Raw genomic sequence first — 20,602 nt, forward strand, 5'->3', positions numbered from 1 at the left:
TCAACCCCGTCTGCTGCTGGAATCCGACCACCACCCTTTAGAGGCGATTTTCAAGAAGCACCTTCATCAGTCTCCACTACAATGTCTGCAGCGCATGCACGTGACGCAGCAGAAGTACGCATCGGACGTCCGATATAAGCCTGGGGCCGAGATGTACGTAGCGGACGCCCTTTCACGGTCATCAAACAATGCTCATTTTAAGGAAGCATACCAAGTAAACCATCAGTCGTACCTTATTGGCCTTACAGAGACGAGATTCACACAGCAGATGACTTAGTACTGCGGTTGAAGAGGCTCATTTTGTCAACCAAACTTCGTCCAGACATTGTAGGACTTCTACATGCGTCCCAAGTGGAATGGAGAAGATGAAGCTCAGAGCTCAAGACGGCATATACTGGCACGGTATGACAGACGACAGGCAGACAGATGACATTGCAGCCTGGAGCCTATGCCAACAGTATCAGAAGCAGCTCAGCTGCTCGAGAACCAATGGAAGGTCACGACGTACCCGTCCAACCCTGGCAGACAGTGGGAATGGAGTTATTCACATTGGACAGTCAACAGTCATCACAATGGTAGACTTGTGTTCCTTTTACTACATTGTGAAGCCTATGACTGTCGCCAAGACGAGAAATGTCATATCGTTTTGCATGGAAGTCTCGCAGCTCACGGTTTGCTGTAGAACAACATCTCAGATAACGGGCCCCCGTTATCCGGCATTTACGAAGCAGTACGACGTCAGTCACAGCACGTCAAGTCCGTATTATCCAAAAGCGTATAGGAAGCCAAAAAACTTTTGCAAAAGCATAAGTATGCAGCTCAATACTACTGGAATGCAGGCGCAACGCTGGTATCTCCTGTTCAGCGGTTAATGAACAGACAAACGAGGACGTTGCTTCCTCTGCACAACAGCTGTCTCAAGCCTCAAGTTAAAGGACCGCAAGTGGTCAGCACAAGACTGAAAGGAAAAACAGAAGTCGTACCACAACACGTCAGCAAAGCCTGTTCCTCCTCTGGATGCTGGCAAGATTCGCGTTGCGCGAGCACATCACAGGTGAGTGGACCCCTGGAGTACAAGTCTGCACCTGAAATGAGCCTAGATCCGACGTACTACGCAGTGACAATGGGCCCACATCAAGGAGGAACCGCCAGGACATACGACCTTCTCATATAATGCCACACCGAACACAAAGGAAGAAATGGTTCGTCGTGAACAACCGGGAGTGACAACTCCTCAGACGTCGCCAGATGTTCACGCACCACGAAGATGGATCAGGATGCGGAAAGAAGTATTGCGCTTCCCGAATGAAAGAAGGGAGATGTAATGTAACCGCGCTGGCGCCGGAGAGTAACACCCAGCGCCGACGCGGACACAGTAAACCGCCACTAAGGTCGGCAAGGATGAAGTAATGAGACTCCAAAAGGAAGACGCAAGAAGCAAAAATCCGCGATGCGCACAAAGGGGGGGGGGGGTAAGAAAGAGAGGGCGGTCTGCATGCCGAGACGGGTGGCAAGTTACCACATGGAGAGGTAGAAAAAAAAGAAAGAAAAAAAGGAAACACTAAAAACGGACACACCAACAAGACACACGACACACAGCGACGATACGTTCAGTGCAAAGTTCAGTGGCTGTGCCATCTGGTGGTCACCTTCGGTTCATACCATACATACCATACCATAATACCTTTCAGTTAATAGCTTTCATCATAATACTTTTGTTGGCCACATTAATTAGTCACAGGTTCGTAGTTAACAGTAGGTCCAGTTCATTATGGATTAAAGGTTGTTGGTCACTCAGTTCACAGCGTTTTCAATTTCTTTGCTGTCAGAGATTACCTAAGAGCTTACTCTGCCCCATGAGATCTAGTTCTATGCTTTGTATTGCTCTCTGCGTTGACATTGGTCCAGTAGGGTAAATGAGTGACTCCAGAAGGGGGCCTGGGTGACCAGCACATAGAGGGAATCGCGTATAAAAATGTGAAGATCGTGGTAGAGGATGGCCTACATTAGCGGCACTATGAAGACCGGAAGGGAAAAGTAACTGATCACCTTGTTGTACCGCAGAGTTTGCGCGCAGATACCCTCCAATCGTGTTACTGTAACTCGTGGGCCCGATACCTGGGTGTACGTAATACAGAGCAACGTCTTCCTCAGTAATGGTATTGGCCAGGCTGCTTTAAGGATGTGGAAATGTACGTGAGGTCGTGTGACACGTGGTAGAGAGTGGGCAAACCTAACGAGCGCTGTAAAATGTCGCTTGGAGTGGTACAGGTTGCGACAAGAGTTTACGCAACACGCGAGCGGCACACTAGCGGCTGACGGAAGCGGGTATGTTTACTGCTTCGGTGGGGTGGAAGGGTGCGCTGTTAGTGACACACAGTGGCAGTTACGGTGTCGCTTGGTCGTGCCTGGGAGAAAGCTACCGCTGTGTGTCGCCAACAGCGCTCCCTTCCACCACTCCGAACCAGTGAACTCATCCGCTTCCGGCGGCCGCTAGGGTGTGTCGCACCGAAGAAAAAGTACGCCGCTCGCGTGTTCCGTAAGCTTTTGTCCCAACCTGTACATATCATCTCCCAACCTTTCCGCCAGTTAGTTGTGCATGTTGTCGGGCCTCTTCCTGCATCTCGACTGGTATCAGGTACATCGTAACGATGATAAGCCCGGCAACTAAATTCCCCGAGGCAGTACCACTGAAGGAGGAGTTTTGTTCTGACATCGTCGATGGTCTCTTATCGGTTATTGTGCGTATAGGGTTTTCCAATCGGAATTCACTGCGATAACTGGCCAGTATTTACGAGCGCACTGACAGCCACCTTATTGGAGAAATGCGGAATAGAAGCTATCCACAGTTCGTTACACCACGCTCAAAGGAACCGCATTGACAAGTGGCACTCAGTGTTGAAGTGGGTCCTTCGAGCACTTACTCACGCGTTGAAAACGAACTTGGAGTGGAGTCTACATGGGCCCATGTTTACATTGCGTTCAGTTTCGCGTGAGACGACAGGTTTCAGCCCCGCCGAAGTTGTATACGGGCGTGAGCTACGTTCACCCATGAGATTAGTAAGGGAACACTGAGACGGCATGAGTGGCGACCGGACTGTTCTGGTGTACGTCTTGAACCTTCTGCAGAGAATGCAAGATACAAGGGTGATCGCGGACGCGAATATGCGAGGATCTCAGGAGCGTGCTGACACTTCCTACAATCGTAACGCCCGCCCGAGAACGTATAAAACGTATAAAGAGGGAGATGCGGTACTGGTCATCCGACCCACGCGGGCTAATAAATTTCAGGTGCTCTGGGATGGTCCCTTCAAGGTCCTGCGCGAACTGTCTGACACCACTTCTATGGTAGAATTTCGGGGCAGAAAGAAACACGTCCGAACGTACCACACAAACATAATGAAACATTTATTGAATCTACACATGTCGTAAACGTTGCCTTGAATATGACGGAGGAACAACCGACCGAAATTATTGAACGGGGTGAAATCTCTTCTTTAGTACCTAAACGAAAATAAATCGTGAAAACTGTACAGGGTGAGAGACTCTGAACGACTGTCAAGTAGACGACTACACGGGAACTGATAAATGAGTTCGAAGACCTGCTCTCTGACAACCCGGGAAAGACGCACCTAATCTGTCACCATATTGAGCTTACAACCGACGTTCGTGTACGTTCCTGGTCCTATCGAATATCCCCGCCACAAGATGCAATAATGAAAAGAGAATTCAACGTATGCTGGATTTGAATGCAATTGAAGAAGCTGAGAACGACTATGCGAGTTCCATGATAAACGTCGAGGCTCTGGGCAAAGAGCCACGCCCGTGCATCGACTACCGTAAACTCAACGCCGCTACGACAACCCAGGCATATCCTATTCCGACTCTGGAAAAACGCGTGGAAAGGGTCTGCAAAGCATAATTTATTTCCACATTGGACCTTGTTAGGGGTTACTCGCCAGTGCCAATGTCGGACAGGGCAAAAACATACGCGGCTTTTACGACACCGATGGGGACTTTTCGGCCATTAATGTTAAGCTTCTCTTAAAAATGCGCCCTTCTGCTTCTCAGGTTTGATGGTCCAGGTACTATGAGCGGCGCAGAAATACGCACTACCTATCTTGATGATGCGGCCATTTTTTCCAGCTCCTAGTCCGGGCATGTGAAACACCACCGCGACATTTCTACAAGGCTAAAGCGCGCGGGTTTGACCTTAAGCAACAAGGTGTCATCTTGGGCAGGCCGAGGTCCTATATATCGGTCAAAGAGTAGGGCAAGGCTACCGCAGACCAGCCGAATTTAAAGTGTCAGTCATTGCAGATTTCCCTAGACCACTGGACAAAACAGAACATAGAGTGTTCCTGAGTCTGACGGGTTATTATAGAAGCTACGTATGGGCAGTACTCGGAATTACCTAGTCTGCTGACCGACGCGTTCCCAAAGACAGCACCTACAATGATAAAGGGGAACGCAGAAATGGAGAACGCATTCTGTACCTTAGACAAATGCGTTATCGGAACTTTCTGTCCTTTGAGCTCCCGACTATGCTCAGCCGTGCATTGTTCAATGCGACACGAGCAACAGAGAGATGGGGGCCGTTTTGTGCTAGGAAGACGAGAACAAACAGCAGCACCGTATTTTGTACGCCAGTCGAAAAATTTCGCTGAGGGAAGAAGCGCACAGCGCTTTGAAACAGGAATGCATTTGTTTAGTGTGGGCCACACAGGAACTCGCCTGTCATCTCTATTGTGCAAAGTTTATCCTAGTAACCGACCATTCCATCACATAGTTGAACCAGAAAGTCTGGCAAGAAAGGCCGTACGTTGCTGGAGTTCGTCGCTTCAACAGCACCATTTCGTTGTACGTTATAAAAGGGGCAAATAGCATGCCAACGCAGACCGTCTCAGTAGGCGCTAAGAGATTTTGGTGGAAAGGAACATTGATAATCTGCTCTTCAAGATATTTAACCTGCCAGAGCACACTTGGGCAATCTATCGACGGCTGTTCGTTCTATTTAACTCTCAAACAACAAAAAAAGGAAAGAATGTGTTTTGTGTTGTACTGTTAGTGCAAAAAGGGGTGGAGAAAATGCGTATTTGCTTATTGTACCATGTCTTAATGGATCGCGCTGGATTTAGTCCCTCGGCAAAAGCTCGGGGGAACCAAATATTTGGCTAGGGTCTCTCTTTAATTGTACAGAATCCTGGCTGACTGGTGACATGGGCGAATGACTCTAAGTTGTGCGACGGATCTGTTGATTTTGTTCTGTTTGTTGTTTTCCCTTTCGTAACTGTTATTGCTTCAAGCGGTCCAGCACCTACCCAAGAGGAGTGGTGGTGCTGGCCGTCAACCCCTTGGGAAGAGGAGCTGCATCATCGATTCCTGATGGGTCTTTTTAGATCGACCAATGCCCGAAGAAGGGAGATGATCTACCCTATCTGGAGCCTTCATCTTGGTACACTTCGGCTGTGGAGATATTGGGATTCTTCTGCGTCAGTCGAGAACCTGCCCTTCATCATCTGGCACGGAAAACCAACTTCGTCGAGCCACCGATCGTTGGGCTGCTCTTCGTCCGAGGTCAACCCGGGGCTCGAGGAGTTGTTGTGACTCCACATCGCAAAAGTGGTCATCCAAGCTACAGAACGGTCGCTTTTCGCAAAAGCCACTCGGGCGGACATTTTCCTTCCCACCAGCGGATTTCTTCCACTCTCTGAAGAAAAGGGAAAACGAAGACAGCTTCCTAGAATCCCTCACGGCGACCAACCCCTTTCCTAAGGCGCATCGGCTATTTAAGCGTGCATCTGTAGCCTACTTGTTTTCTCTGTTTGTACATTATGTAAATACATGTTGTCTCTATCGACAGCCGGGCTCTGCCTTGTGTTCTTTGCCTACCGTTGTGGGGACCGGCCAGCTACCAACCCCTCGGCTCGCAACATGGCTCCCCTTGCTTCCCTTTTTAAACAGATGGCGCACTAGCCGCCTCACGTAGACGCGTTTGCAGTCTGCAAGGCGCAGCGATCTGGGAAGTTGCTGGAAAAATGACTAATATACAGCAGAGCTATTACGTACCAGAACCACCCAAATTACAACCGTTGAGAAAAGCATGCGATGTCTACAGGTTTGCCATTCGCTTTACAGATCGTTGAGAGCCTGCTGAAAGCGACGCTGAATGGCAAGTCAATATTTTCCTAGTGTCCAAAGGACAACATCATCTGTATACACATAGAACACCACTTTTCGAGTAATTATCGGTTTTAGACCCAACATCAGCACATTAAAGAGTGTCGGACTCGGAATACTTCCTTGTGGATCCTCTTTGATGAACATTATGCCTACGCATAATGTTCATCAAAGAGGATCGACAAGGAAGTATTCCGAGTTTGGCCGTTGACTTCGGCCGTGGGACGTCGGGACAGCGACAGTTCAGTTCCTATGGAGGCCGCAGAGCCAGCTGAAGAGTCGACCAGGTGCACCGAAAATGTTCAAGTCGTGTAGCACACAAATGTGCCAGAAGGTATCATAAGTGTGCTTAATCTACACGACGATTCATCGGTACGCACGAGCACATTGCACTGTAAAGGATAGGTCGAAAATAGCGTTAGCCAAGCTCGGTGGCTGCGAAACCTAGCCATTTCCCGGGGAAACGCACCTAATTCTTTGAGCCACCAGCCGAGACGAGTTAAAACCGCTCTTTCCATCAGTTTTCCCGTACACCTTGTCAAGCTCACACGGCAAAATGATGATAGGGCATTTAGGGGTTTGCGTGATTTACAGGATGGGAACAACTAATGCTTTTTTTCCAGTTAAGTGGTAGATATCCCTGTTACCCAGACGTCTAATACCGGGCGTCTGTGCGGGAGAATGGACTTTGTCAAGCTGTTCTCTACAGCTTTTTCCCCACCCTCCTCACACCTAACGCCATGTAAATACATGTACTTACTTACGACCTCGCTACACCTGGGCAAAAGGTACAAAATGAGGGACGTGAGGTCATTTTAATGGGACTGGAACTACGAAGACATAAAGATGTGTGCCTTGGATCCCCTACTAATTCCGCAGAGTGATTGTGAAGACGTTGTTCAGCATGGAAAAGCGGGTCAGGACACTTAGGTTTTCAGAAAACTAAAGGGGACGTTTGCTGGGACACCCTATACCCAAGTTGCACACAATACTGGTCCCATATTGGCTGGTCATTGGCGATAAGGGTCTAGTATGGGGCCCGTTCCACCAAGATGACCCCTATATTGGTTGAAACTTGGTTGAAAATTGGCTGAGTTTGAGCCACTACTGGGAAAATCTTGGCAAGACGGGCCCCATATTGCTCAGTTTGAGCCAATATTGGGAAAGTCCTCGCAATATGGGCCCCATATTGCCCGTGTACAACCCATATTGACTGAAAATACAGAAAATGGTGCATAGCCGTTTTGCACAAATACGCAAGCAGCACGGCAAGATTGGACGTTGAAGCGTGTGAAATGCCCAATTCAGTACGTCGTTACATCCACAAACTTCCTGCAGATGATACACATTGTTCGAAACAGTCAACATGCGTGGCAATCCCATACTAACATTCACTAGAACTCGATAACTCAGCTTTCTACATTCTGGAAGCAGCCGCCATCTTGCTTCGCGTATGCCAATGCTACTCCGTAGTGATGGACGATACTATCGAAACATGCGAGACTACCGATAGTTTTTCACTTCTTTAAGTGGGCATTTCTGAGGAGGAATTAGTGGTGTCACAGACACATATTACCGTGACAGTAACTTAAAGTACTGATAGTTTGACAGTGCATGCGACTGCTCTGATTAATGTTAACCATACGCATAGCGCACAACAATCCACAAAATATCCTTTCCTGCTTTGTTAGTTTACGCAGAACAGAGGTTCCCGACTGCTTTTCCCAGTTTCATGTAATATTTTATAGACATGCTAGCGGTCCGAAACTATTTCAAAAATATCGGTGCCAACCGTAAGTAGATATATTCCATTAAACTGATAGCCCAAGTGGGAGCAGTTACTTTTACATTTTTGCAGCAAGCGGGTTGGACTGTGTCCGCTTGACTATCGATGGCTCAATATATCGATAGTTCTGGGCGAAACTATCGATAGCCAAATGAGCAGCCGTCTGAACCATCGATAGTGCTATCGATAATGTTTGGATGACTATCACTCATCACTACCTCTCAGTCGACCCGACTGAGAGCGAGCGTGGTCGTTTGAGCTAATTCACGCGTCCTAGAACTAATGTGCATGCGCGGCAGTCGGATCGGAAGTTTCATACGCACTAAAATGTCGCTGGTTCCTCTAATGATAAGGAATTGTGGCAGGTCAGTAAAAAAACACAATGTTTGACAGAAAGGCATGGCTCTTCTGCAAAGTTAAATGCTTTCACGTTGCTGCAAGCAGTGTGAGTTGATCTCGCATATGTTCGTCATCGTCAGGAAAGTGTTTCGCTCATTTATACTCTAGGAGCGGGTTGAAAATTTTTGGTTCATAGACTGTTGCGATCCGAATGAAGGCTCCAATGGTATGTTTGGAACTGGTAGTTCCGTGGGACTGCCTAGCAGTAGTTGATCCTGGTCTTTGTTTTTAGGCCGAGGGCAGTACACTTTTTTAAATGCGATGTGGGTAAGCCTTAGCTTGTACCATTCTACAGTCGGCAATACGACTGCCTCTGTCCTTCAGCAATACGGGCGCAGCACCCGTTCTTCGTTTTTCCGGCGATGCAGTGTTGCCTTTTGTAATTCTATGCAGCGTGGGTCAATGAGATTTGGAGAAATGAAAAAGCAAAAAGAAGACGGAAATAATATCAGTGGTGGAAATTAAACCGGATAATGCTTTATTATTACACGCACTCCCCTTGGCGTCATTACAGAAATATTGGCGCAAATTGGGCTTGTCAATATGAGCAGCCCATATCGGTCCAATATGGAACCTGGTTGCTCTCCCCATATTGGCCAATATGGGACTGCCAATATTGGCAGCCCATATCGGTCCAATACTGGACCGATATTAGCGTCCTGCTTGGGTATATACCGTCGCAAGCGATAATGATGTGGCAGTCTCACCGCAACTCCTTCACTCCAAGCAGCCGCTATCTTGCCAGAATGGAGTAAATGCAGGCTAGCTGGTGGATAAATTCCATGATAGACAAGCCTGAGCGATGGGCAAGAACACGTAAACAAACACAAACACGAAGGCTCAAACTCAAAGCCTTCGTGTTTGTGTTTGTTTACGTGTTCTTGCCCATCGCTCAGGCTTGCCTATCATGGAATTTATCCACCGCTATCTTGCCTCGCGTCGTGAATGAAATGAACGTCGCGAATGTCCCGTCGCGCTTGTGCTCGTCGAATACAATGAAACGACTCACAGCGAGTGGGTTGTTCATACGAAATCGCGTTTCCTACGACTCACTCACCATTCGTACAGCGCATCGGCGGCGCTCGGTTGCGTCGGACAGAGGAAATGGTGGTGACAAAAACTCCCTATTGTTAGAGTTTAGAGAACAAGACGTAATATGACAAGAGCCATGTTAGTGCTGGGCGAAAGATGAGCGCCTTTATTATTAAAATCAATGCCCTACTGACTAAATATAGTGAATTTTGCTGGATTTATGCCAATGTAATATGCGTCTCTAGCATAATATTCTACATAAATGTACATTCATACATATCTCGTCACAATGAGCGCAATGTTCCACTCGTCTGGCGATTTGTTTCTTAAATGTCAAACACCCCGTGTCATCAGCAGAGCTGCTGCAGTCGTGCAAATCCGAAACGGTGTTGCTGGGGGGCAGAAAATATAGGACATGATGACGTCATCCACTCATGGATATATTCCGAAATTCATGGATGTGCATAATCATCATTCACGGCTTCACATTTTTGGACCCCGTTTCTTTCAGCGAAGGTAAATTAAATGTTGTTTTGCAGTCCGAAATGGCCGTGTAACACACTAAAGGCTAGTACACACATACGTCAACGGCAGGGACGGCGAACGGCAACGGCACTGCGACAAGCTGCACAAGCTGCGACACGGCTGTCGCCGTTCTTCACGCCTCTTTGCCCGCCGTGGTCGGCCGCTCTGCCGAACAACACGGGTCCTTTCATTATCGCTTCTTCCCATTCTTCTCTCCCACGGCTAACCACGGCACGCGCTGGCAGTTTTCATGCGCAGCGCCCATTGGTCGAGGCGAGTGGGCGACGCCACGCAAGGCCACTTCAGACATATGTCGACACAGTTCCCCTAGAAGACGGCCCAGGACGCACATTTCCCCAGGGCGTCAGCCGTGACGTTGCCCACATACGTGAGGCCGACAACGGCAAGCCCTTTCACCATCACCACCTCCACCACCATAAGTTGAACATGTCTGAACTTCCTTTTGCCGTGCCTCGGAGGTCATCACGGCGTCTCAACGGCGAGGAAACGGCGCGATTTGCCGTGCTGTCCAGGATTGCCATACCCCGTTGCCGTATGTGTGAGCTAGCCTTAAGTGTCAGCGATAGTGATTTGTGCTGAGTGAACACGTGAATTTATTGGGGAATTCTTTTATTTTGATGTAGTTGCTGTCAACGGAGCCAGTACCAGTTATCGTGCAGTCAGAATCTGAAGGTAGCGTATATGAATTGCATCGCAATGTGCTGGACCACAGTATGTGGAAAGGAGTTGAAGACCTGCCTGTGGTTGTTGTATCGATTGCCGGTGTATTCCGCTCTGGCAAGTCTTTCCTGTTCGACTATTTCATTAGGTGGGTTATTTATGTCATTTCTACAAGGGATAGTCGTGTCAGACTGCACTATGTTTTCGACGCAGATACCTGGAACACCTCGAGGGAAATCGGGCTTCTAAGGGCTGGATGGGTAAAGCTCTTGGCCCACTAAAGGGGTTTCCTTGGAAATACGGACGCAACAAGGTCACCTCTGGAATACTGCTGTGGGGAAAAATTTTCAAAATAGACACGCCCAGATGGGGGACAGTTGCACTAGTCCTCATGGACACCGAGGGAACTGATGATAACATGTCCAGTCTTGCATCGAACTCTACCCTGTTTTCGCTGGCCTTGCTTTTGAGCTCAACAATGATCTACAACGTCGTGAGAAGCCTGAACCGAAGTGTCCTAGAGAACCTACAGGTAGGTTCCTTTTAAGGAAACCATCTAGACTGCGCAACATGTTTACTTTGATACATATATGTTTTGAAACATAATGAAATAGCGCAATACATCGTGCGTGCGTGCGTGCGTGCGTGCGTGCGAGAGTGAGTGAGTGAGTGAGTGAGTGAGTGAGTTTGGAACACAGAGTTCCAAGGTTTGTTATGTGTCGATGTGCCGACATTTCATCAGGCTTGTCCAAACTAAAATGCAGCAAACCTTTGAAATATTCGAAAGGCTTAAGTGAACAGGTTTTCCAGAACACTGCTCTCCACGTTGCTAAATGTGTGGAAAGAGCTGGGGAGGACGAACTAGCATACATCGTCGCGCCTCAACTGCAGGCACTGTTGCCACTGAAGAGTCCGAACTCTGTGCCGTAACTCTTGTGCCGTACTCTGCCGCATAATGTTTTATTGTCTCTAGCTAATTGCTTAATGCGTAAGTATTTTGCTATACTTTTGATTATACCTTGAGGTAAAAAGAATAACGATTAACCGGGTAGAAGCACGGATAGCTTAACTACGAGGCTTTTGTGCAGAACAGTCCGCCATTTCTTCAGGGAACAAAATATATGCTACAGCGACACTTCATAAATGATCGGCTCATAAGGAACAACAAAAATATAAACACTGAATATTTCCTTTAATGAATACAAGCTTTCATGCGGTAGATTGCATTTCCTCAGGTACAAATGTACGTGACACTTATTGTACCTGACGAAACTGCTTGTATCCATTAAAGGAAAGCTTCAGTTTTTTGTATTATTGTTGTTACTTTTTCCAAGTGGATCTTGACCCAACCCTCTACTTCTTCAATGGACTAATCATGAAGGAACGGAGGGAAGGGAAGAAACAGAGCTGGAGAAAGTGGCCAAGAGTTGTGCAAAAACCTCAGATGGCAGACGGCTTAAAATGGACACAAAAGTTGTAGAAGGAGTTTAACCTGGCAAAGCCACATGGAACATCCAAAGGGACAATGCAAGAAGTTACAAAAAGAGACAATATACAAGAAACATCACAACGCGAAAGGGGGTCTGTGGTCATAAGACCGAGTTACATACGCTATGACTCCCTCTTGTGACCACCGACTCCCTTCCGCATTGTGTTTCCTCTCGTCATACTTACGTTTGTATGAACTTTCTGCGCCGTTCTCTGCGGCAACACGACCCCTTCACCCTCTGCCGACCCTGTAATTCATTGTGCCTGTGCCAGGTTTTGCATTGCCAACACCAAGTCAATTTTCTAAAAAAGTGATATGTGTGTGTTCTCGTTTCTTGTCTAGTTTCTCTTTTCGTAACTTATTGATTTACCCCTTTGGGCGTTGGCTAGAGCAGGTTTAACTGCTTTCCCAAATTTCGTGCCCATTTTAAGTGGTCTGCCATTTGAGGTTTTGTATAACCCTTCCCCGCTTTCTCCCTCTGTTTTTCTTCTCTTCTCTCCCCTGTTTTTTCATGAGTATACAGTCTAGTTGTACCATGTATTTTTTTACCTGAGGAAGTGCAGGGAACTGCACGAAAGTCTTGGAATCGGTCCATCGTCATATCTTACCTCTAATCGTAACATATCTCGCGGGATTGTCATTTACTTTTTATCTACACGTATTATTCCTTCAGGGCATAGTTGAATATTCCAAAGCTGCGGCGCGAATTGAAGAGAGCCGGTCTCAAGTGTTTCCAGCATCGTAACTTGTTTCTATGCAAATGGACAAATACAAAACAGCTAGTACCATTTGGCATCTGCTCTGGCGTCTGGAGCGTGTACCGATCGCAGAGCCCTCAAATGTTCAAGAAACGTAAAAACAAAATCGGTTGCCAGCTCAACAAAGGCCTCCGGACGGGTGATGGTGATGATAACGGTTAGGCTCTTTATGGCTCAGTAGCGGTCCAGATGAATGCCAGTCCGCATTAGGCAATGAGCGCGTGTGGCAGTTTTCATCGTGATAAGCGTGACTGTATTAGCTGCGTGTTTCAGTATGAGTTTCTATATATATATATATATATATATATATAGATAGGGGAGAAAAGACACCAGAGACTGAAGTAGGGAGTAGGGGAACTTTCCCCTACTCCCTACTTCAGTCTCTGGTGTCTTTTCTCCCCTATCTATATTCAACATCCTGGTCGTTCGAACCTAAATTTTGTAGTATATATATATATATATATAATGCAGAACAAAAGCCATTAAAGAAACAAGTAGATGACACTAGACATGTTTGAAATTCAAAATTACATATTAAGATTGCTTCTATGGCTGCACGCAGAGAAACTCATGCAACGATGCGACAGTACCAGAGGACACGTGTTTCGCCGTGTTTGCGGCTCGTCAGCCCTAGGTAGCTGCGCATCGTTCGGGATTGGCAAACCAGGGGTCGCTCAGCGAGCGATATACACCTGGGAGGGTGATTGAGCATTCCTCAATGCCACAGTGCAAGCCAGTGCAATTATAAAGAGGAAAAAAAGCCATTAAAGTAACAAATAAATGACAGTAGACGTGTTTGAAATTCAAACTTACAGATTAAGATGGCTTCTGTGGCTGCACGCAGAGAAACAGATACTCATTATACATATATATATATATATAATGAATAAATAAGCCGGAGACGAAAGCTACATGAAATAAAGTGAAACAGTCAGTAGTTTAATGCATTCGTTAACGTAAATAATTAGCCCTTAGATTTAAAAAGTTACAAAAATGCAGATGATCGATGTTTCGGAAGTTCCGCTTTCTTCACGAAAAAGGTAACTGAATTTGTGCAATGGCTTGTGTAGGTTTCTTTAATGCGTCATAGTTGAGCAGGAGCTTGCCAGTTCCTGGTGATTGTCGTATAAAGTTGTGAAAATTTCCGGGAACGTCACGTGCGGGGTCCTTGTCCTGTGGTTGACATAACCTGGAGTATTGTGTAGAGACGGTTCGCGTTCCAAGGTATAATGGAAAGGCTGGCTTTGTTGTAATCTGAAAAAACGTAGGTAACACCAAGTGAACTGTACAATTCAGGGGAGGCGTCTTTGATTCTTCTATATGGTATTGTGCTACGAACAGAGGATGCCTGGATCTTGATTTATCAGAAATTTAAACTTGTAAATGAGAAATGACTCGCGTTGTTCCCTTGATCGGTCGGACTGAAATCCAGACTCAAGAATAAAAAATGATACGTCAGCAATTGAGTGTTCAGGTTGATTGAAGTGACGCGAGGCCGGGAGGTTGTGCTCCTTAGTAACATCAGACCTGTGGTTGTTGAACCGAATCCTGAATGAAGTTTTTGTCTGGCTGATATATTGCGAATCGCAAGTGTTACCTTTAACGAGGTAGATGATATTAGAAGAATTGCAATCCAAGTTGCCAAGTACCTTAGCCTTAAAGTGTGAATTGGTACTTGGTACTGTTTGGCATGTCTGCATTTGCAGATCTCACACCTCTTTCCGTTGCAGGGGTGGCATCGTACATCTTCATCTTTTGATTGTCGATCTTAACTCTTACTAGCCACCCTTGCAAATTGCGACCACGGTGGTACTTGACGCGTAGTGCACTCTGAGAAAAAAGGGAGTCAAAAACACTCCTTTGTCGGGGCAAAAAGCTGTAACTCCCAGGTGCAAAATTTTAGGCTTCTGAGGAGTTACCTTAACTCCAGGACAAGAGGGAGTAAGGTTAAAAACCCACAGCGGAGTTCCGTTAACCCCCTGTTGCGGAGTATATTAAGCACCTCTGAGGGAGTTGAGCTAAACCCTGTCACAGAGTATAATAAACACCCCCCATGGTGTAGGGTTCAACCTGTGACAGAGTATACTGAACACCTCTGACAGAGTTGGGTTAATCCATATGCTGGAGTATGATGGACCCCTCCAATGGTGTTGGGTTAACCCTTGTCACAGAGTATATTAAACACCTCTGATGGACTCAGGTTAAACCATGTGATGGAGTACACTAAACACCTTCAATGGAGTTAGGCTAACTCCCATGGAAGAGCATACTAAAAGCCTGTGAGGGAGCTTATCAAACACTTGTGGGGGAGTATATGAAATGCCAGTGAGGGAGTATAGTAAGCTCTGATGATGGAGTTATGTTAACCCCGATAGTGGAGTCCAACTAACCCCCAATAGACGATATGCATAAATCCCAGGCGCCAGTGCGATGCAGTGTCTTGGGAGCCTGTTCATTCCCTGGCGCTTCCTTCTCCTTCCTGATGGCATCAGGTTCGGAATGAGGGAGAGAAGGATGGTGCCAAAGGAACGAACAGGCTCACAAGATGTACCGCATTGCACTGGCATCTGGGATTTATGCATATCGTCTATTACAGGGTGAAAATAAACCTCTAATGACGACTAGCTTCCTCAAATTCTTCCAGGACGCACAGCATGACCCTACAGTGCACTCAAAAGCACCACCGCAGTCTTTAATTTTGAAAGAACGTTCCCAAGCAGCACAAAGGACCGGGGCGAAGCCGGTCCAGCATCGGGAAAGAATCCTACAAAGTCGGGGGCATGCCACCAGCCGATACCGGTCCTTCCTCCAGTTTGCAACACCGGGATGATTAAGGACCGACATCGGCAGCAAGTATTCGGTCCCAGCAGGTCCCCGGCGGATCCCCGATAATGCTGGCAGGGGCTCCCCCCATGCATATTTACCCCCCCATGCATATTTTGGCATTAATATGCTTATTTTTAATAATTACAATAATTTTGAGTGTAAACAGTGTGTGTAGAGCCCAACATTTTATTTTCGGAGAGGAAATAGACTGACACAACACTTGGAGCACCTCAATAGACTAAACGACGAGTGGTGTACACTAAGCAGTCTGCCTGCATCATCCAATGCATGCCAATTGTGTCTGAAATGAAAAACAAAAAAAGAGGGGTATACAGAAATATGCAGCATGTCCGCATAACTACTGTCATTGCCAATGTAGCCTGAAAAGAAAAGGGTGGAAATGGTCTACCGTAATATCCAGCCTGCCTGCGTAACCACTGGCCCTTCAATGGTGTCTCAAAAGGGGGGGGGGAACGTACACAGTAAGAGGTGGTCTCTGAAAGGAAACAAAAAAGGTATGCAGTAGTAGGCAGTCTGCCTAACCACTTGCACTTCGGCAATGGCCCTGGAAGAAATGAACGGCTTGTAGCATTAATATTAGACGTAACGGTAAAATTGCTGCATGGTGGGAAATGGTATACAGTAATATGCAGCCTGCCTGCGTAACCACTCGCACGTCAACAGTGTCTCAAAAGAAAGAAAAAGTATACAGCAAGAGGCGGTCTGCCTGTCCAAGTGGTGGTGCCTCAAAGAAAACGAAGTTATGCAGTAATAGGCAGTCTGCCTATCTGCTCACGCTTCAGTACTGCCCAGACACAAAAATGAATGGCATGTAACATTAGACGTAACGAAACAATTGCTGCACTTCAGCACAAAATAGTATGTGCACGGTACGTGGAATGAGCTTTATCAAAAATGGTAAAATGCACAGCGTAGGGATTACGAAACTCAAGAGTTACCAAGAGAAAATTTAAATTATGAAAAAATGACAAAGCCAACGACTGGGAGAAATGCAAGTCCAGGAAAGAGAAAATAGTTCACATCCAGCGCCTTTGGTGCAAATGACTAGCAATTACTACAACGAAAACTGTAAAAAATGACAGCTGACCGGGACTAGTGCTGACAGTCAATGGTGTGCGCATATTCAGCGTTCCTTCACAAAACGTCAATAAGCAAAAAAAAAACATGGTCAAGGAGAAGCATCCCTATTGAAAAAAAAAGCGACATCAGGTCTGATGTTAACATCACAGCTGCTCTGATGATGTTAACATCAGAGCTGCGCTGGCTGATGCTCACATCAGAGCTGTCTTGATGCTGATGTTGACATGAGAGCTGCATTGATGCTGGTTATGGCAATCTTGAAAATGCTGCAGTCTTGGTTTACTGAAATGTTCTGCAAAGAAAGCCCCTCATGCCTGCGGTATATGAGTACCGACAAGAACCCTCACGAAACAGGAGATAGCAGCAACGAATCACTTCACCAGAACAATTCACCACTCCGGAGTACGTACCTTTTAACGCATATCCATTTATCATCAACATACCTAAGCGTTGAACTCACGGGGGCACAAAAACTGGTAATGATCGAACGGTGAACAACAGCGCAAAAGAGCACACCTAGGTCCTCATTTCCGGTCCAACTTGTCCTTCTTCCGAAAAAGCACTTCTAAGCGTTGTCATGGCCAGCAAGAGTCCCCACTGCATTTGAACACGGTGCTTGAGTTTCTCTTGCTGAAGGCCGCTGCGTCATACACGCTGAACCTGCAAGAAATATCGTTCCAGAAAATACGATGGCAGGACACCTATATGTAGAGCAGTGTAGAGACATATGACATACCGTCTGCACAAAGTACACAGTCGACTTCACTTGGCGTTCTATCTCCCTGTCGTTGCGCAGATCCCTGCAAATAGAGTAAAACGAACAATGAGAATGCATGGCGCAGTCGAACATATTACTTCAGAGTTATATTAATTACACACCTGAAACGGCAATAATCCTGAAGGCGAAGAACGATTTGGCTTCACATGCAAGGTAGCGTCTTCACTCTTTGACATGTCAAACGAGACCGACTGGTTTGCTCGCGGTTAGAAGAAACGCTTCCACTTACAGACAGTTGCAATATCAGACGGGTTGCAAGAACGACAGCACCAGGTGAGAACAACAATACAAAGCCTCTAAAACGCTTTAGACTTGCTGGAACGCTCGCAATTACGCGAACTACACGCGGCGACGAGAAACGACCGTTACAGCAGCCAAAGCGAAGCCAACAAGAACAGCGCATGCGCGACAGGCAGCGCGCAGCGCTGGCTGGTGGCATGGAAGACAAGCGACGACGCGCGAGCGAGCGCGGGTGAGCCTGTGTTGAAATGGGCATGGAGCCAACATCTCCGCGCAATGGCTTGGCGGACGAAATATGACGACGGGTAGAATCGTACTACCTCTTGAGATTGTGGCCGTTCCAGGATCTTTCAGAAATGCTGCTGTTTTCATAAGAATCCCTGAATGTTGTGTTTGAAGCAAAATTGCAACATGAGATTGGCCAAAGCTAAGGTATTAGTTAGTTATGATTGTGAACAGATCGGCAGTGCAACCTGACAGTGAGAGATCAATAGAATCAAAAACAACAAAACACTCACTGTTTTGTCGACCCTTTCTCTAGTGTTCTTTCTTTCTTTCTTTTTTTTTGTTTGTTATAATGAAGGAAAGCAAGGTTAAATGCTACATTTTTCTTGACTGTGTGCGATGGTGTACATCGCAGGTTCCTCATGTGCCATGAATCTACTTAAAAGCTGCTGATGGTGGCAGGGATTCACATTTATAACAGTGACCAGAATGCGGCAGGAGTACTTTTGAGGCACTCTGGCCACGTTGACCACAAAACGGCGTTCCATACTCCCTCCGAACCAAACTTTGCAAAACTTGTTGCTCAGAAACATTAAGAACACACACGCCGGCCATTTGCACCCAGCAATGACAACCAAAACAAAGATGATGGCGATGGCAGTCGCGGTAGCCCAAATGCAGGGAGCTCCAGCGTAGTCTTTGCGGGTTTCGGTGCAGCGGTTTTCGTCCGATCAGTTCGACTTGCTAAAGCTCTCTTCGTTTCGTTTCACGTGAGTTTTTCGATTCGGGAGATTCGGTCGTTTCGTTCGGGCGTGGCCGACTCTTCCCGAGTATCTTGTACTTGCGTGCTTTGCAGTGAGGCTCCATTAATACTTCTGTTCAGGGTGCTGCGTGTGCATGTTTTCCGTCATACAACACAACACAACACAACACATGAAGTGAACTGCAGCCCAATGTTTGAAAGAGTTACCTCATACCAGACAGCCAAATTCCTTCCTGAAGGGATGCTTCACTGTCTCGTACAGCTTGGGACAAAAGTTTCTGAAACACGGGTGTTTTGTATTTCACTTCTCTACGCCTCCCCTGCGGCCTAAGGGGAACACTTGTTGAACAGAATCCCCAAGGATTCTGCTCAACAAGCATTTCCCAAAGGTGGCTGGGAAAAGTCCAATACAGAAAACCCGTGTTTCAGAAACTTTGTCTCGAGCTGTACCATCCGATCACGTGTTACCGAATCTGCATAAACATCGGGAGACGAGCGGGAAGAAATACTTAGCCAGTACACCACAGCAGATCGGGACGTTAACGGGGATCCATCGGGAAAGAATCCTGGCCGGGACGCAAACGGGAATCTATCGGGAAAGAATTCTGACCGGGACACGAACGGGGATCTATCGGGAAATAATTTTATGTAGTTTCCCTCTCCCTCAATTCTTCCCCCTCACATAGTCGGGAAGCAGTCGGGCTCGTGACGGCGATATCGGCCACCTCGAACCCATCATCCCCGTTACGTTCCCAGCCGAATCCCAGTCCTTTGTGCTGCTTGGGTTTATTTAGTAGCCTCACCGTGAGGAAAATATCACAAGACAGCAGATACAGGTCTCAAACTCACTCGTATGGTATACATATCAAATGACCTACTTTCCTTCCACTTGGTTCATGCATGCTACAGATGCACAGAACAGACAAGAGGTCACATTTTGGGAAAATTGTTTGAAGTACGAGACAAACACGAAATGCTGCTATTATGTTGAGCCAAGGAATTTTCTTTTCGTCTACTCTCCTTTGCACACTTCCCATTTGAATTTTTCAATTTGAACCCTGTCCCAGGGAAAGTAATAAGCTTCACATTGAACAGCCAGAGCAGAGGTACTTGCAGTAAGTCAAACCTGGTTCGCGCCATTCTCGTCCATTCTCAGGATTGGCGGCAACCCGAATTCTGGGAACGGGGACAAAATCTCGTCGGCGTAATATCGAAACCTTTATGTCATATGCAAGACAGCGACACAGTAATCGTGAAACAGGTTGCGCACCTTGCTAAAAGGCACTGCACTGAAAATCACGACAGAGCACAGTTTCGGTTTCTTTCTCATAGGCTACCATGTATAATTTTTTATTCGCCAGGGGAACAACAGAGATTAGAGGTAGGTGTGTGCTCCGTATTTTATTAAGTAAGTTACACGTCGAGGTAACCGAATCTGCTTGCGCACTTGCAAAAATTCTAACCGCTTTTCGCGAAAACGCGTTGTTAAGGAGCATTGCAGGGGAAGCACGCTTCCAGGCGAAATTGGCCGCCGATCCTGCTCGTTTATTATACTCTCATGACGGAGTACAGAAAGGGTCGAAGGAGTTACGATAACAGCAAGACGGAGTAACCGCGAGCGTGGGACTTTTCAATGGAGTTATCTTGACCCGGTGGGAGTAAAATAAACTTTTACTCCTGCTTAACTCCAGCTTGACTCCCTTTTTTCTCAGAGTGTGGGTCAGGGAATATGGACTGCACGCGTTGCTGCCGTTGTTGGCAGCCAGTTGGTGAATTCTCTGGTTCGGTTACCTTAGAGCGAACTAAGCTATCTTGTGTT

General features: G+C 46.8%; 1 protein-coding gene and 1 long non-coding RNA gene across 3 annotated transcripts in view; one reads left to right on the forward strand and one right to left on the reverse strand.

Moving 5' to 3' along the window:
- Positions 1–20,602, forward strand: part of LOC135376752 (atlastin-2-like) — a gene marked incomplete at its 3' end in the record, with an annotated part of 85,252 nt that overhangs the window by 37,577 nt on the left and 27,073 nt on the right. Inside the window, exons 3-4 of the mRNA XM_064609234.1 lie at positions 10,567–10,751; positions 10,817–11,135. Coding sequence (XP_064465304.1) covers positions 10,567–10,751; positions 10,817–11,135 — 504 coding nt within the window. The remainder of the gene's footprint in view (positions 1–10,566; positions 10,752–10,816; positions 11,136–20,602) is intronic.
- On the reverse strand, positions 15,847–18,312 carry LOC135376754 (uncharacterized). Of its 2 annotated transcripts, XR_010417833.1 has the most exons (5): positions 17,657–18,312; positions 17,514–17,577; positions 16,973–17,437; positions 16,086–16,172; positions 15,847–15,977 (listed from the first exon to the last, which is right to left on the reverse strand). It is a non-coding gene; the product is annotated as an uncharacterized LOC135376754 (long non-coding RNA). The 2 variants fall into 2 exon arrangements; XR_010417832.1 differs by having other exon boundaries at positions 15,847–16,172.

Source organism: Ornithodoros turicata, unplaced genomic scaffold (genome assembly GCF_037126465.1).
Source record: "Ornithodoros turicata isolate Travis unplaced genomic scaffold, ASM3712646v1 ctg00001270.1, whole genome shotgun sequence".
NCBI classification, from domain to species: domain Eukaryota; kingdom Metazoa; phylum Arthropoda; class Arachnida; order Ixodida; family Argasidae; genus Ornithodoros; species Ornithodoros turicata.